The sequence below is a fragment of the Blennius ocellaris genome (genome assembly GCF_963422515.1).
Source record: "Blennius ocellaris genome assembly, chromosome: 4".
In the NCBI taxonomy this organism is placed as follows: Eukaryota; Metazoa; Chordata; class Actinopteri; order Blenniiformes; family Blenniidae; genus Blennius; species Blennius ocellaris.
The window spans coordinates 30,862,179-30,879,357 of record NC_137653.1 but is presented as its reverse complement, the minus strand read 5'-3'; the positions used below and the strand labels follow the sequence as shown (position 1 = coordinate 30,879,357).

The 17,179-nt window shown below is 43.6% G+C and overlaps 1 protein-coding gene across 1 annotated transcript in view; it reads right to left on the bottom strand.

Annotated features, from left to right (window-relative positions):
• The window catches only part of rims4 (regulating synaptic membrane exocytosis 4), a gene marked incomplete at its 3' end in the record, with an annotated part of 107,440 nt that overhangs the window by 12,609 nt on the left and 77,652 nt on the right, over positions 1 to 17,179 (bottom strand). Inside the window, exons 3-4 of the mRNA XM_080494513.1 lie at positions 14,717 to 14,829; positions 7,498 to 7,599 (exon numbers count right to left, since the gene is read on the bottom strand). Coding sequence (XP_080350639.1) covers positions 7,498 to 7,599; positions 14,717 to 14,829 — 215 coding nt within the window. The remainder of the gene's footprint in view (positions 1 to 7,497; positions 7,600 to 14,716; positions 14,830 to 17,179) is intronic.

Sequence of the window (17,179 nt, the reverse complement as noted above, 5' to 3'; positions counted from 1 at the left end):
GTTTTACTATTGAGAGCAGTTGGGTCAAAGGTCAAGTTCTCGTTTAGAAAAAGGTCAAAAACGTATATTCGTCATAACACCGTCATTTTTAATCCGATTGAAGTCAAACCAATGCCAATATGTTTAATATTAATTCCCTATTCTCTGCTGTACCACATGATGCAGTGATGTCATTATCCTGGTTTGTGGTTGGGGTCAAAGGTCGGGGGGGCGTCACTCAGAAATAGTAAAATGTATGTACATCAGTGTCAAACAGTGATAACCTGAAGCAATACAAGTGTTGGAGCCAAAGTCCAGTGGTCACTCAACCTCATGGAAAGGGGGAGGGGGGACCACGTTTTAAGAACAAAGAGACCACATGCTCAGGCCTGGAAAAATTCGCCATTGGTCATGTGACCTCCACCCGGGTCTTCCTCCCCAGCACGGTGCAACACTGCAGGTCAATGGCAGGGGGACCCAAAACGTCCCTCACCAGCCGGAAGCTCCGGGGTGGGCCCCGTCAGGATTGGTCCACGTCTCCCTGAGCACAGTGGTAACCCGGAACACAAACAACAGGTATAAAATCCAGCCTCAAACGCAAACACACATTTTTCCAAGCCGAAAGTGCGCCGCGACACGACGCACCTCTTCGCACGGAGACAAAGGACCACGTGTTAACGCACCCCGCTGAACGAACCGAGAACCAACCATGGAATTACTTTTTTTCCTTTTCCTTTTTTCCTTTCTTCACCTGGATCCCGAATGTGTGCTGCGACCGCCCACTCCCCGCATGCCGACCTGAACCCGCTTCTTCTTCCCTCCCTCTTCACAAGAAGCGCCTGATTACCCCTCGGATCATCCTGTGGACTTTTCCCTTGTCCACAGACGAGTTCAGTTTATTTCTCTGGGACGCCAGAGAAACCCGCCTGCGGCCGGAAATCAACGGATTTCAACCGGCCACGGAAGCACGTTCACCCTCATCCAACTAAGTGAGGCTGAGAGTCTGGGCAGGTAGTTTAGAATAACATGGTTTTAATATTGCTGTGGTGTTTTTATTATTCTGTTTGAACTCAGGGACGCCGATCCCGTGTTTTCAAGCAGTCTGTGTCTTGCATTGAATTCACATCCACGCGAACCTCCGCACCGTGCAGCTCTCTCTCTCTCTCTCTCTCTCTCTCTCTCTCTCTCTCTCTCTCTCTCTCTCTCTCTCTCTCTCTCTCTCTCTCTCTCTCTCTCTCTCTCAGCTTCCTCCTCTGCTTCTTGAGTCTAATCCTGCCTAACTTGCATATTTGGACTTCCTGGGTAAGCTGGACAGCTGTACATTCGGTAGAGCTCTGTCTCTCTATCTCTCCTTCTTGCACCTCTTGTCTCTTTTCTCCTCTTCACTAACTAACTTTCTCCTCTTCCCGTGCGTTTCTCCACCGCACTTCTGGGACCGTGTGTAGTTCACTGTCCCTGGGATTTCTCGGCGACGAGACCCCAGGCGCGCTCCAAGCAGGCTCACGAGCCGTGCACGAGCACAGTGACGTCACGCCGTCCAGAAAGAGTGCGCCGAGCGCCTCTGGTGGCCGCGTGGGTGATTGCAATCTATTGAGTGGCCGCCACCTGGTGGACAAGTCGAGTCATTGCATTCTCCCTCCGTGCGCCGCCGCGCCCCTAGTGGTCGTTACGGTCACTGCCTCGAACCAGACGCCTGCCGCCACCTGGTGTCCGTTCGAGGTCATTACACCCACACACACTGACCCTCCAAGGTCTGCCGCCACCTGGTGGACACTCGTGGTCATTTAATCCCCACTCAGGCTTCCACACACTCACACACCCTCTTTCTTTGTACATAGTGTTTGCTGTTTAGTAGATTAGATCTCCGTGTTAGATGACGTTTGTTGCTTGATTGTGAGGGTTTAATAAATCATTTCTGAATTATTTACGAATTAATGCATTTTTGTTAATAAACGCCTTTTTGCTGAATTGATCGATTCCTGGTAATTATTGTGTATTGTTGACAATTCACTGGTTTGTAACAGTCTGCGTTGGAATCTCACACCTCCCTTGTTATTTAACCCTCTGGGGCCGATTGACGCTCTGCAGCGTCAAAATCACATGACCGTTTGAAAAGGCAGTAGCGTCACAGCACAGCGTCATCTGGTCCAGTGTTTCAATCCGTGTCGAAAGTGCAGATATAAAACTACAAGCTCGTTTTTAAATGATGTTGATCGCCCAAATAAAAGCGGAGATATGAGGAAAAATGTGTCCGTGTTTTTCCGCGACATTTTAGTGCGTCAGGTGCAGAAGACCGGTCAGGAGTGAAAGTGAAAGTAACGGAGCAGCAAAAAAAACAACACTTGTAATGTGCCAGTATACCTTTCACTCATTGGTTGAGAAGAAGAGCCCATGTCCAATCAAAAGTTTCCATAGTGGGAGGTGTCATTTTGTTTAGTTCACCCGTGAAAAAGTAAACAGAGAGACGGAGACAGCGAGAGTGAGTTCAGATTTATATCAGAGAAAAAGCGACTATTATCATGATTTGACCATGTAGTGAGTGTGTAGTGAGTGTGTAGTGAGTGTGTAGTTAGTGTGTAGTGAGTGAGATTAGAGTGTTTTTTAGTTTCAAGTGAACTCTTTTTTTTTTTTAAAAAAACAATGACGTCTTATGAACGTCAATCAGGCGCTCCAACTTTTTTATTTTTTTTTTGAAGGAGCAGAGCATCGAGTCTGACATTGAGTTTGAGAGTGATTCTGATGGCAATATTGAAGACCTCAGCTTATTTTTGTTAGAGAGGAGACAGGTGTCCCCCAGACCAGGAGACGTGTCCCCCACCCCTGTCCCCATCATTCCAGCTCCACCACAACAGCCAAAGGCTAAAATGTAAACATTGCCTGCAGGAACACAAGAAAAGGAAAAACACTTCATGGAAATGCCATGTGTGATGTGCCCCTCTGTGTTGTGTTGGACACAATCTGTTTTTTTGAGTGGCACAAATCATTTGTCTTCACCTGACATTATATGTGTGACCTTTTGCAAATAGTTTCACAAAAACGCCTGAGGCAGTGCTTCTATTTCACTGTAAATATCTGTATATAGCTGTTTTTTTCAGTCCTGTTTTGATACATTTTAGTTAATTATAGTTTAGATTTACTTTACAAGTAAACAAAATGATTCGTTAACCATGTCTGTGAATTTTATAGTCAATAAATCTGTTTTTACCACCCAAATTTGTAATTTTATGGTGTTTTTAGATCCACTGTTTTAATACAGTATGCCAAAGTGATGAAAATACTTCAGAAATGCATTTATGAGGTTGTCCTGAACAAAATGACACCAAAAAAGGCAAGGTTTAAGGATTTTATATCTGAGATATAAAGGAAAAATCCATTGTAGTGAAAAACGGCACAAAATGCTTCAGGCCCCAGAGGGTTAAGATTGTTATATTTTGCAGAGGAATATTAACTAACTTAAATAACCTGTTGACAAACGAGACGGAAATTTGGTATTAGCTATTTCCAGCTTAGCTGGTGGTGCCCCGATTCAATTTTTATTTGATAAATAATCAACTTATTCAAATTAAAAATCATTAAAGTCATTAATAAATATTTTTTGATAATTTATTAACTTTTGAGTAATTACTCAATTACTCTAGGAGTTGCTAATGAGTAAATGACCATTTAATTCCATTAGTAATTCCAATTTTTCCTAAATTACTTCCAGTAATCTATGACTTTCAGTAGTATATTACTTACAGTAATTTTTTATGCTAATTACCAACCATAAATCCTAACACAAGCAACCAGGACAAATGATGGAAGGAGTGGCGTGGTGGATCAAATAACCTTGTAATCCATTGGCTTCCATGATGACAAATGTGGCATTGGTGAAGATATGGGTTCCACCGAGTGTTTGTTCTAGTTGAAAATATGATTAAGTCCATAGTACGAGAGAACGCGATGAACATGTGGAAATACACAATAGTACAATGACGATCTGGCAACGCAACACAAAGGTAAAGGGGTTTAGGAACAGTGGGCGGGCGAAGCACATTAAACTGAATCAGACACAGAAAAGAGCCTGACAGTATTGTCCTCTGTGTGCATGCAAGTCTGGTTTCATTACAAAAACAACCACTCGCACCCGCCTTTCTAGCCATTCTGCTATTTCTGTGTAAATGGGAATTTTTTTCCAAAAGGTGTTTCCAAACTCAAAATTTAAGCTTTCACTTGAAACTTTCTTGTGTAATTGAGACCTTCACTCGAACTTAAAGGTATAGTAGAGGATTTTCTTCTTCCGGGTGGATCATCAAAATAACTGGTCCTCCCAATTGTCAATCATTCTGGTGATATATGACGTAAGCCCGTCGTACGTGCTCGTCCCTGCGCGCAGCTCACTCCACACGGTTCTCATCATGCCGGTGGCCGACCCGACGCATTATTCTCGGACATTTTTACACAGTTTCACCCCCTCTGGTGCAAATCTTCTTGTAAAGTGAGCTTATGTGAGCGATGCCGACTTGTGACTTGTAAACAGAGCGTGCACGAGGAGAACTGGGCTCGTGCACGTCTCTCGCACGCGTTTTAGTAGGCGTTCCGTCTCGGGAGCAGGTACAGCGTTGCGCATGCGCATTTTTTTCAAACGGTGGAGAGGGCGGTTCTTTCCTAAAATTCCTGAAAATCCTCCTGTATACCTTTAAGTGATTGTTCCAACTTGTTCATGTGTACGTAATCTGAAATGTCCGCTTGTGCTTCCGCTGTGCTTTGTTGGAAGAGTCTAATCAATATTTTACCACCTTTTCCCTTCATTTCACATTGAATCCTCACTGAAGGACCGTCGACTTTAAACCCTAATCCACCTGTTCCCTTAAAGCTAAGTCCTCCTATCAGGGCAGAGCTGAATTCAGATGAGGTGAGCGTGAAGCAGAAGAATAAAAAGTAGGTTAAAGAGAAATGGAAGACAATGAAGTCAAGACAATGAAGATATGGAAGCAGCTGTGCTATGTGAAGAAGAGTAGAGAAAGAGGGTAATGAGAGAGTGAGGAGAAGTGATGGGAGAGGAGGGTGGGTTAATCTGCTCCGTCTCATTTCTTCTGTTGAAGAGTTTGGAAAAGAATCAGCTCAGCCCGTTACTGTGACGAGCTGACTCCCCTCAACTTATATTTTAAGGTTTATTATGTGATATTACCTATTTTATGTCAAGTTTCACTTAATTGTTTAAATTAATTCTCCTTGAGAGATTTCTTTCTTCCTCCACTAACATATCGAACGTCATTGTATCTCATTCCGGCCTTGTTTACACAAGGTTTTCAAGTGAAAACAAACAACTTATACTGCATTTAAGGTGTCCGCATAAACCACTCGGTGCTCGGAGCCACTGAAAACGCAACCTTTTCAAAAACTGCTCCTAAGGTGCCAGTTTTCAAAATACCTCAGACGCTGCTACTGTGCACTGAAGTCATAGCAACTACTTCTTCTGCACATGCTCAATAGATGGACATTTAGGACAATGGCAGTGTTACTCTTCTGCTCCATCAAATCACTACACGTCAATCGTACGTGAGCAAATACAGGAAAAGTGCAATATTTCCAAAAGACAAACGTCTTGTGCAAATGATGTCTTATGCATGCATTTGTTTAATGGCACTATTCTTCAAGTGCAAAACACACACACAAACCAGCTTGAAATATTATTACAAAAAAATGCAGCTGTGTATTTGTATACATTTCTTCATAGACTACTGTAACGAACAGGCAGCTCGTTTCTTGTTTTAAGCACCCACAGCACTTTATTCAGAACTTTAAATGTTCATCGGCACTTTAAGAAGCACACAGCAGTTTAAGATCAAGCTATTTGCACATAATTGTTGCTTTAACTTATTTACTGAATTTTCTTCTGTTGTCTATAGATCCGGCCACCTGTGGAGACAACACGAAAATGTGGTTTTGTTTCATTAAGTTATAGTTTTGGGTTGGAGGATTTTAACTTGGTTTTTAGACACCAATGTTAACTTTTATTACCTATGGAGTATTTAATGGTTTCACCCAGTTGAGGGAAGTGTATTTAAGGCACCTTTTTACATCATTCATGAGCTAATGCTGCTGGAGAAGCCACACTCCTCAATCCTCCAATGCACTTTTAGCACTTTAGTTGTGCACTTGTGAAAATAAAAAGAAGGAAAGACATGGACCACCCACAAAGCTGACTCCATCACTTATTTTACTCACTGCTCAAACCGCTCCAGTCTGGGGCCATGTCGGAGATCCGAGCCCCAACATTGCTTCGGCTTTATGGCCATTCACTAATACTGGTGTTGTTCTCCCTTTGGTTGGTACTGAAACTGGCCTTGGTACAGAACACACCAAAGAGGGTTTAGATTTTAAAGCTGGGCAAAACTGCTGTGTATGGCCTAAGTTGTTGCATCTGACCTCCTGGTTCTGTGTCCTATTTGAGTATTTTTTCGCTGGTCCTGAGCGAGACGGATAAGCTGGAGATGGCTTGCTGACGTTACCCCCAGGGACAGAACCACACCTATCACCCCCAATGGACTTGCTTGGCTGGTTGAAGCGCGGCTCCCGTCCGAAGTAGCCGCCTCTAGACCTTTTACGTGCCGCTCGGAAGGCTTCTGCCAAACGAGCTGCTTCTTCTGCACTGCCAGGATCACGCTCCCGGATCCATACCTGGAGCTCTGGGCTGACCATGCGGAAGAACTGCTCCAGGATAATCTTCTCCAGTATGTCACTCTTTCTTGTTTTTTCAGGCTGGAGCCACCGGTTTACCAAGTACTTCAACCGAACGTATAGCGCACGTGCCGTCTCATCTGGCCCTATTTTGAGTGACCTGAAGCAACGACGATTTTCTTCTGTTATTTCCTACTTGGCAAGAATTGCTTCTTTCACCTTGTCCTAGTCATCTGAGTCCTGAATGTCCATCACAACGAATGCGCATCGAGCCCAAATGTAATCAGAAAATGTTCAATGTCATCTTCTGGTGACAAAACAGACAGATTGGGCTCTCTCCGCTGTCTGTGGGTGTAGCTGCCGCTGCCACCTGGGTCTGGCCCATCTTCATAAATGTTGGGCCTCGGATCTCCGATATGGCCCCAGACTGGCTGAAGAGCGGTTTGAGCAGTGAGTAAAATAAGTGATGGAGTCAGCTTTGTGGGTGATCCATGTATTTCCTTTTTATTTTCACAAGTGCACGACTAAAAAACATACAAAGTGCTAAAAGTGCATTGGAGAATTGAGGAGTGTGGCTTCTCCAGCAGCAGCTCGCGAATGATGTAAAAAGACACCTTAAATGGGTAACACATGACAGGTTTACTATATTTCTTCCACTGAACCCAACTTAGATCACGATAATTACCATGTGATTAAAAAGCAAATGCAGACTGGTGCCTCAACACTGCCACCCAATGCACAACATAGGTACTGCATTGAGCTTGGATTTCACTCAGTGCACCTTTGATGAAAAGCAGTAAAAATTTACTTTTCTAGGACAGCAGATGGATGAAGACGTTCGCGGCACAGACTGACCTGGGGGCCCCTTGGAACCGGGTTTCATGGTGAGCCCTCTGGCCTGGACCACTTCCACCTCCAGACCCCCGTTCCGCTCCATCAGACCGATCTCTACATCACCTGGACAGGGAAAGGAAAATAAACAATTTTCGTCATGAGTACTAACACCACGAAGTCAGGAAATGATTAATGACGTTAAGTAAAATATAAACATTGACACACTTTGGTTTCATTTAATTTTAGGCCGCGTTCACACAACAACATTTCATATCGAAACACTTCATTATTTTTTTTCTTGTTTACACAGTAATGTTTTGACAATAATGCCTGTTTACACGACAACTGCAGAAAGGTTGAAAATGTTGCAGTTGATTCAGTTGTTGGGCCACAAGTGGATGCTGTTGGTGATTTTTGTATTGAAGCCACACACACACATGCAGCAGAGAACAATGAGCTCTAAACATTAACAACGGGAGAACATTCTAGTGGACAGACCACAAGGTGGATTGTTATTACGGTGACTATCAAAATAAAACCACCAAGTTGGATTGTTATTATGGGGACTGTCAAAATAAAACTAATAAGTCGTCGGAGAATATGGACTGAGAATCATGACACTCTGGAGGAAGCACAGTTGGTTTTTGGGGGTTTTTTTTACTACAAAATGTATATATGTATGTATTTCTTATCTAGTTTTTCTCAATATATTTTCATGAAATGTAACTTGAATTATCACGAATGTGCTTATATATGTGTTATATTTATATGTATGTGGGTGGATGGAGTGTTTATATGATTGCACACATGAAAAAATTAATATTTGACATGTCTCAAATGAAAAAAAATAGTCCAGCTCCTGAGCATGTGCAGAACCATTCACTATCACCATGGTGCACATGTGCAGTAGCAGCATTTCAGAAAAGTTATGTTTTCCCTTGTTTCCATGGAGACCAAATCGGAGCATTTTTAAAACATTTTGTTTTCAGTGGCCCTGAGCATCATTATCATGTAAAAAAAAAAACAATAACAAAAACACAGCAAAAGTTTTCCATTTCCATTTGAAAATCTTGTTCTTGAATAATATACTCCATTTTAGCTCTTAGCGGCCAAATAAGTTACTATTGTCACTGCCAGTTTAACCTCAGTTTATATTTGAAATGAGGAAATGAGACTATTTCTTCCTTTTGGGTCCTTGGGACCAGAAGTTTTAAATAACAGTTTCTGCAGAATGTCGCCCACATGACAGACACATCCCTTTCGAAGCAACAGAGAACAGATGACGGCCAAGTTATTCTGGGTCCTGGGACATTATATAATGCTGGACTGGACAGCAGGTCTGTGGTGGAGTTGATCCAGCCGGTGTCACTGTTGTCAGGCCAGGGACAGAATGTGGCTGCCAGCGAGGAAACAGAGCCACTTACAGCAGAGGACAGGCTGAAAATCCACCACACACAACCTGGGAGGGAATTGATGCCGGAGATGATGAAGAAAGTGTTAAGACGCCAATCAGATGTGTGAGGCACGATCGCGCCGACGTTAAACTTTGTCAGACAGTCCGTCTGGGTGCGCTGAAAGATTGTTTCTTCAAGGTCGTAGGGTGACCTTGCCTGGTGTTAAAAGCGTCACATCAGTGGTAACAACACAAAATCAAATCAACATATAATTTGGATTGTTGTGACAGCGATAATAAACTTGACTCCAAAGTCTTTGTTATTCTCTTGATTTTCCAACAAACAGTGCTCCCAACTCTTGGGGTTTTTTCATCATACTAGAGTCTGCAGTACACTCTAGTGCTGTTTCAGAAGATTTACAACTTCTTGAATTGAGCTTCAATCACTTTCTTTGATTTTTTGAGCTTCCAGCTTCTGCCCTGTGACGACCACTGTTGCAACTGTTACTTTCAAAAAGTAATCAGATTACTGATTACAAGTTACTCTTTTAAAAAGTGACTTAGTTACTTCACTGATTACTTGTTTTTAAAAGTAACTAAGTTAGATTCCAAGTTACTTTTTTAGTTACTTTCAGCAGCTGCCAACATCATCCCCCCACCATCTCAACATAAAAATTACAACTGCTGATCCCTGCCTCCTGCACCCTCTGATACATATTTAACCTTTGACCTTCACTTTGTTGGAGTTATATCTGACCCAGGCTTTTATTATCAGATTTTTAATATTGCTGCTATTTATTTGCCCAGAGATGTAGTTGTAGTCTGTTATTGCACTATTTATTTATTTATTTGTGCTGCCTGCTTTATGCGACTTTATTTGCCCCCCTCCCGGACAAATAGTCTTTGATTGATTGTGTTTGGATTTATGGTTGGTTACTTGCATAAAAAATTACTGTAAGTAATAGATTACTGAAAGTAATAGATCACTGGAAGTAATTTTGGAAAAATTTTAATTATTAATGTAAGTAAATGGTCATTTACTCATTAATAACTCCTAGAGTAATTGAGTGATTACTCAAAAGTTGTTGAGGTCAACAGCTCCCCACCTCCACTGTAAACAGTGTTGGTGGAGAACTGCTTCCCCCACCTAAGGCGCCGGACGGTTTGCCAGAATTTCCTCGAGGCCGACTGAAAGTCCTCCTCCATGGCCTCTCCGAACTCCTCCCAGACCCGAGTTTTTGCCTCCACCACAGCCCGGGCTGCGGCTCGCTTGGCCTGCCGGTACCTGTCGATTGCCTCGGGAGTCCAATGAGCTAACAGTGCTCGGTAGGACTCCTTCTTCAGCTTGACGGCATCCCTTACTTCCGGTTTCCACCACCGGGTTCGGGGATTGCCGCCACGACAGGTGCCAGAGACCCTGAGTCCACAGCTCTGAGCAGCGGCTTCGACAATGGAAGTGGAGGACATGGTCCACTCGGACTCAATGTCTCCAGCCTCCCTCGGGATCTGTGAGAAGCTCTCCCGGAGGTGGGAGTTGAAGGCTGCGCGGACGGAGGGCTCGGCCAGATGTTCCCAGCAGACCCTCATAACACGTTTGGGCCTGCCGAGTCTATCCGGCCTCCTCCTGGTCCAGCGCATCCAACTCACCACCAGGTGGTGATCAGTTGACAGCTCTGCCCCTCTCTTTACCCGAGTGTCCAAGACACGTGGCTGGAGATCAGATGACACGACCACAAAGTCTATCATTGACCTCCGGCCTAGGGTGTCCTGGTGCCACGTGCACTTATGGACACCCCTGTGCTCGAACATGGTGTTCGTTATGGACAAGCTGTGACTGGCACAGAAGTCCAATAACAGAACACCACTCGGGTTCAGATCGGGGAGGCCGTTCCTCCCAATCACCCCCTTCCAGGTCTCACTGTCATTGCCCACGTGGGCGTTGAAGTCCCCCAGGAGAACAATGGAGTCCCCAGTTGGGGCACTATCCAGCACCCCTCCCAGGGACTCCAAGAAGGTTGGGTACTCTGAGCTGCTGTTCAGTGCATAGGCCGAGACAACAGTCAGAGACCTGTCCCCTACTTGTAGGCGTAGGGACGCAACCCTCTCGTTCACCGGGGTGAACTCCAACACATGGCGGCTGAGCTGTGGGGCAATAAGCAAGCCCACTCCAGCCCGCCGCCTTACACCACGGGCAACTCCAGAGAAGTGGAGTATCCAGCCCCTGTGGAGGAGCTGGGTTCCAGAGTCCAAGCTGTGAGTGGAGGTGAGCCCGACTATATCTAGACGGTATCTCTCAGCCTCCCTCACAAGCTCGGGCTCCGTCCCCCCAGCGAGGTCACATTCCATGTCCCAAAAGCCAGATTCTGTGTCCGGGGATTGGGTCGTCGAGGCCCCTGCCGTCGACTGCCACCCAATCCACACTGCACCCAACCCCTACGGAAGCCACTGTAGGTGGTGGGCTCACAGGAGGATGAAGAGGAGGGGCCCGCGTTGTCCCTTCTGGCTGAGCCCGGCCAGGTCCCGCAGGCCCAGCCGGGTCCCGCGGGCAAGAACCCGGCCACCAGGCGGTCGCGTGCGAGCCTCCAACCCGGGCCTGGCTCCAGGGTGTGGCCCCGGCTGCGCCAAACCGGGCGACATCTCCGTGCTCCTCTTATGTGTGTTCATAGGGGTCTTTTGAACTGCTTTTAGTCTGACCCGTCGCCTCGGACCTGTTTGCCTTGGGAGACCCTACTGGGGGGGCAAGCCCCCCGACAACATAGCTCCGAGGGTCATTCGGGTGCTCAAACTCCCCCACCACGATAAGGTTGCAGTTCAAGGGGGAGGCACCCAGACCAGTTTCAAAGAAATAGATGATGTCCTTTTTAGGACTTTGTACCTACTGCAGATCATGGGTACCTAACTATGCGGAATTAACATCACCGTTCACTCAACTAATTTATGACATCCCAATGACCATGAATGAAGAATTAATCTGAATAACTCCAGAAGCTGAAGGAGCATTTTGTGAAATAACAAGAGTACTGGCTGGCACAGCGGTGCTTGCATTACCCAACTATCAAAAACCATTTATCCAGACTGCAGACTGCAAAGGAGTTTTAATGACATCAGTCCTACTCCAAAAACATGGTGATAAAACGCGACCTGTAGCTTATTACTCGAGCAAACTTGACCTTGTAGCTTGAGCCTCACCGCAGTGTGTAAAAGCTGTCATTGCAGCCTCTGTGGCCATGCAGGCATCAGCGGAAGTTGTTTTGTTCCATGAACTAAAACTATTACTTCCTCATGCAGTTTCAATACTATTATTACAAAACAAGATGACATTCTTATCACCAGCCAGACACTTATGTCTGAACACGCTGCTGTCACAACCTTATTTGATAGTTGAACGATGCACAGTGCTGAATCCAGCTACACTCATGCCAACAGAGGAAAACAGACGACCACATGATTGTCACGAAGAAACACAGAAGTTACACTTACCAAGACCTGATCTGACAGATATCCCTATTCTAAACTCCCAATATGTTTTTGTAGATGGTTCATCTAGGAAAAACATGGATGGTTCAAATGCAACAGGTTATGCTGTAGTAACTCAAATCACAGTACTTAAAGCAGAAAAACTTCCAAGTCATTATTCAGCATGGGCTGCAGAGATTATAGCCTTAACTGAAGCATGTGAACTATTCAAAGACAAAAAGTCACAGTTTGGACAGACAGTCAGTATGCATTTTCGACCTTGCATGTGTTTTCACAACAATGGCAACATAGAGGAATGGAAATCTCAACGGGAAAACTAATAACACATGCCCAGTTGCTAACTGACTTACTAGAAGCTGTTAAACTACCAAAAGCGATTGCAGTGTGCAAATGTGCAGACACCAACAGAGATGATGATGTGTCAAGAGGAAATGCTTTTGCTGATTAGGAAGCTAAAAAAGTGGCACAAAAACCACATATTGAAATGCATCAACAAAGTGAAGATTTAAATCAGGATATCTTAAAAGATATGCGAAACTCTGCACCCAAAGCAGAACAACAACTCTGGCTAAAGAAAGACACAAAAGTAACAAATAACATTTACATGTGACCAGAAGATAAACTCATCCTCCCGAAATCCCGATACAAATGGGCAGCAATTATGAGTCATGTGCAATGCCATGTCTCAACAGGAGGGATGGAGGCACGAGTACACCAATACTTCACTACCTATTGATTCAATTCTTATTCTAAAAAAATTTGAAGGTTATAAATATTGTTTAGTAATAGTAGATGCAAGTGGGTAGAATTGTTCCCTACAAAACACCCTGATGCAATAACAGTAGTGAAAGCTCTGTGTAAAACCATCATACCAACACATGGTATCCCAAAATTAATTTACAGCGACAATGGAAGCCATTTTGTAAATCAGATCGTACAAAAGGTTGCAGAAAATTTTGGAATAAAACAAAAAAAAACACTGTGCTCATCATCCACAAAGTGCAGGATTAGTAGAAAGAACAAACGGGACAGTCAAAAGCAGGCTAAAAAAGTGTGTGGAAGAAATGGGAAGACCATGAACCAAATGTCTAGATTTAGTGCAACTATACATGAGAATAGCGCCTAACTCTGAAACAGGATTAACACCATTTAAAATCATCCACGGCAGACCGTATCACATACCACAACTGCAGATTATGAAATCACAAGATGAAACTGAAATGACACTTGCTCATTATATGAGAAAGATGTTAAAATCTAAGGAAGTGAAACAAACTAACGAAATGCCAGATTTTCCAGTTTCCCAACAGGAACGTGAAGATCCGGGGAAATTGGGAGACTGGGTTATCATCAAAATCATCAAACAGAAGACATGGTCCAGTCTTCGATGGGAAGGCCCATTCCAAGTACATCAGTATATCGGAACAATTTCCTTCTGAGCGTAAGTTGTGAAGGTGCTATAAAAATGATCATGTTACAGAAAATCTTCATGAAGTTGCAATGTGTGAAAATGAAACTTTGGCATTTACCAATGATAAACAGGAAGGAAATGTAGGGAAAATACTTTATTATCATCATTTCATGCTTGTGCAAATTCTGTGCATTCTCATGTGAAGATCTTTATCTGACAATTGTTTCTGTTTCTCCCTACTTTGAAGTCACTGTGTTTTTACGATCCTGTAAGATAGACCACAGGAACCAGTTTGAACCAGTGTGTTTACAACTTGTGTAACCGTCCACTGAGCTGTCAATAAGGAAGGCAGGCCGAGAGCATCTGTTGAAGACTTCTGAGCGAGCTCTGAGAGGTGAACTCGGTGTCTTCCCTTGCTGCAAGTGCCTTGACTGTTTTCTTTGAAATTTGTGTCTTCTCTATTTCTTACCTATTTCAGGGGTTTGGACCTGACAGTGTCCAACAGTGCCAACTAGTGGCCCAAAGTGAGAACTGCATTGTTTTCAGTGTTTCCGCTGTTGCTGTGGAAACAGATCATTTTCAAAATGTTGCCGTGTAACTTTTCTCAAACGAAAATACAAAAAAGATGTGTTTTCACTTTGTTTACCATTTCAAGTTACTGTCTGAAGCAGTCATATTATAAAGCTTTTCCACTCTTCCACATGGTCTCGTTGGTCCAGAAACGTTGTATTCAAAGTTTAATGTTTTTCCTTGATTTTCCTCCATTTGAATATTGGATCATAGGAGCTGCATTCAGAATCTGCTGTGTCTGTGTGAGCTGGACTGGCTCCGCCCACACACGCCCATCTTGGGAAGAGGAGGAAGTACTTCCTCTCATGGTGCCATGTGTCAGAGCAGAGCGGCCTAAGATCATCTGTGGCTCACGAGAGGAAACACTTTAAATCCCGGTCCTCTCTTACCCATGGATGTAGTTGCCAGCGTCTGCCTTCCAACAAACTGCGCCGGTCCCATCCCGTCCAGGAAGTCGCTGAACTGGGCATCCGATGCCAGACACATGCCGCTGTAGGTGAGACTGCAGACAGAGAGACGAATGGTTAAACACTGACAGCCCCAATACAGCTCGGAAAAACAAGAGGCAGCGAGTCTGAGACTGAATGATAAAGGCGCCATGGAGGGAGAGAATCAAGACAAACACTGGCCATCGGAATATGGAGCAGAAAACGACAGAGGAAAGAACTGATAACTAGAAGCTGTGTGTGTGTGTGTGTGTGTGTGTGTGTGTGTGTGTGTGTGTGTTTTCACTGGGCAGAAATACAAATTTGGTTACTTTGTAAAAATGTTTTTCAGGTTGGTGCTTTTTTTTCTTTTAGTTTTTTTAATGTAATCTATAAAGAAATGCAAACAAATACATAGCTGCAAGATGGTTATATCTTTTGGAAATATTGCACTTTTCATGTATTTGCTCACGTACGATTGACGTGTAGTGATTTGATGGAGCAGAAGAGTAACACTGCCATTGTCCTAAATGTCCATCTATTGAGCATGTGCAGAAGAAGTAGTTGCTATGACTTCGGTGCACAGTAGCAGCGTCTGAGGTATTTTGAAAACTGGCACATGGGAGCCGTTTTTTAAGAAAGTCGCGTTTTCAGTGGCTCCGAGCACCGAGTGGTTTATGCGGACACCTTAAATGCAGTATAAGTTGTTTGTTTTCACTTGAAAACCTTGTGTAAACAAGGCCGGAATGAGATACAATGACGTTCGATATGTTAGTGGAGGAAGAAAGAAATCTCTCAAGGAGAATTAATTTAAACAATTAAGTGAAACTTGACATAAAATAGGTAATATCACAAAATAAACCTTAAAATATAAGTTGAGGGGAGTCAGCTCGTCACAGTAACGGGCTGAGCTGATTCTTTTCCAAACTCTTCAACAGAAGAAATGAGACGGAGCAGATTAACCCACCCTCCTCTCCCATCACTTCTCCTCACTCTCTCACTACCCTCTTTCTCTACTCTTCTTCACATAGCACAGCTGCTTCCATATCTTCATTGTCTTGACTTCATTGTCTTCCATTTCTCTTTAACCTGCTTTTTATTCTTCTGCTTCACGCTCACCTCATCTGAATTCAGCTCTGCCCTGATAGGAGGACTTAGCTTTAAGGGAACAGGTGGATTAGGGTTTAAAGTCGACGGTCCTTCAGTGAGGATTCAATGTGAAATGAAGGGAAAAGGTGGTAAAATATTGATTAGACTCTTCCAACAAAGCACAGCGGAAGCACAAGCGGACATTTCAGATTACGTACACATGAAGAAGTTGGAACAATCACTTAAGTTCGAGTGAAGGTCTCAATTACACAAGAAAGTTTCAAGTGAAAGCTTAAATTTTGAGTTTGGAAACACCTTTTGGAAAAAAATTCCCATTTACACAGAAATAGCAGAATGGCTAGAAAGGCGGGTGCGAGTGGTTGTTTTTGTAATGAAACCAGACTTGCATGCACACAGAGGACAATACTGTCAGGCTCTTTTCTGTGTCTGATTCAGTTTAATGTGCTTCGCCCGCCCACTGTTCCTAAACCCCTTTACCTTTGTGTTGCGTTGCCAGATCGTCATTGTACTATTGTGTATTTCCACATGTTCATCGCGTTCTCTCGTACTATGGACTTAATCATATTTTCAACTAGAACAAACACTCGGTGGAACCCATATCTTCACCAATGCCACATTTGTCATCATGGAAGCCAATGGATTACAAGGTTATTTGATCCACCACGCCACTCCTTCCATCATTTGTCCTGGTTGCTTGTATTGCTTCAGGTTATCACTGTTTGACACATTTTACTATTTCTGAGTGACGCCCCCCCCTTGACCTTTGACCCCCAACCACAAACCAGGATAATGACATCACTGCATCATATGGTACAGCAGAGAATAGGGAATTAATATTAAACATATTGGCATTGGTTTGACTTCAATCGGATTGAAAATGACGGTGTTACGACAAATATACGTTTTTGACCTTTTTCTAAACGAGAACTTGACCTTTGACCCAACTGCTCTCAATAGTAAAATTGGACCATCCTTAGATAAAGACAATGGAAATTTCATGAAATTCAGGTGAATAGTTTTGGCATAAGCCTCGTCCATAGCAGCAGACGCTATGGAGTCTCCTTTGACCTCCACCATTAGGTGCCTCATCCATGGGATGGGACAGTTTTTTCACAGCTTTTTACTATTAATATGGAAGTAAAACTGTGCCATCAGATTCTGAATTCGAATTTCTAACTCAGAATTTTTTTTACCATCGAAATCAGACTTTGAATTTTAAAAGCTGTCGAATTTCAAGTACGTATCTTTTTTGCTTCTGTTTTTTTTTCAACATCTAAAAATCTTCAGTGTGCAAAAATTCAATGTGTGTAAAAATTC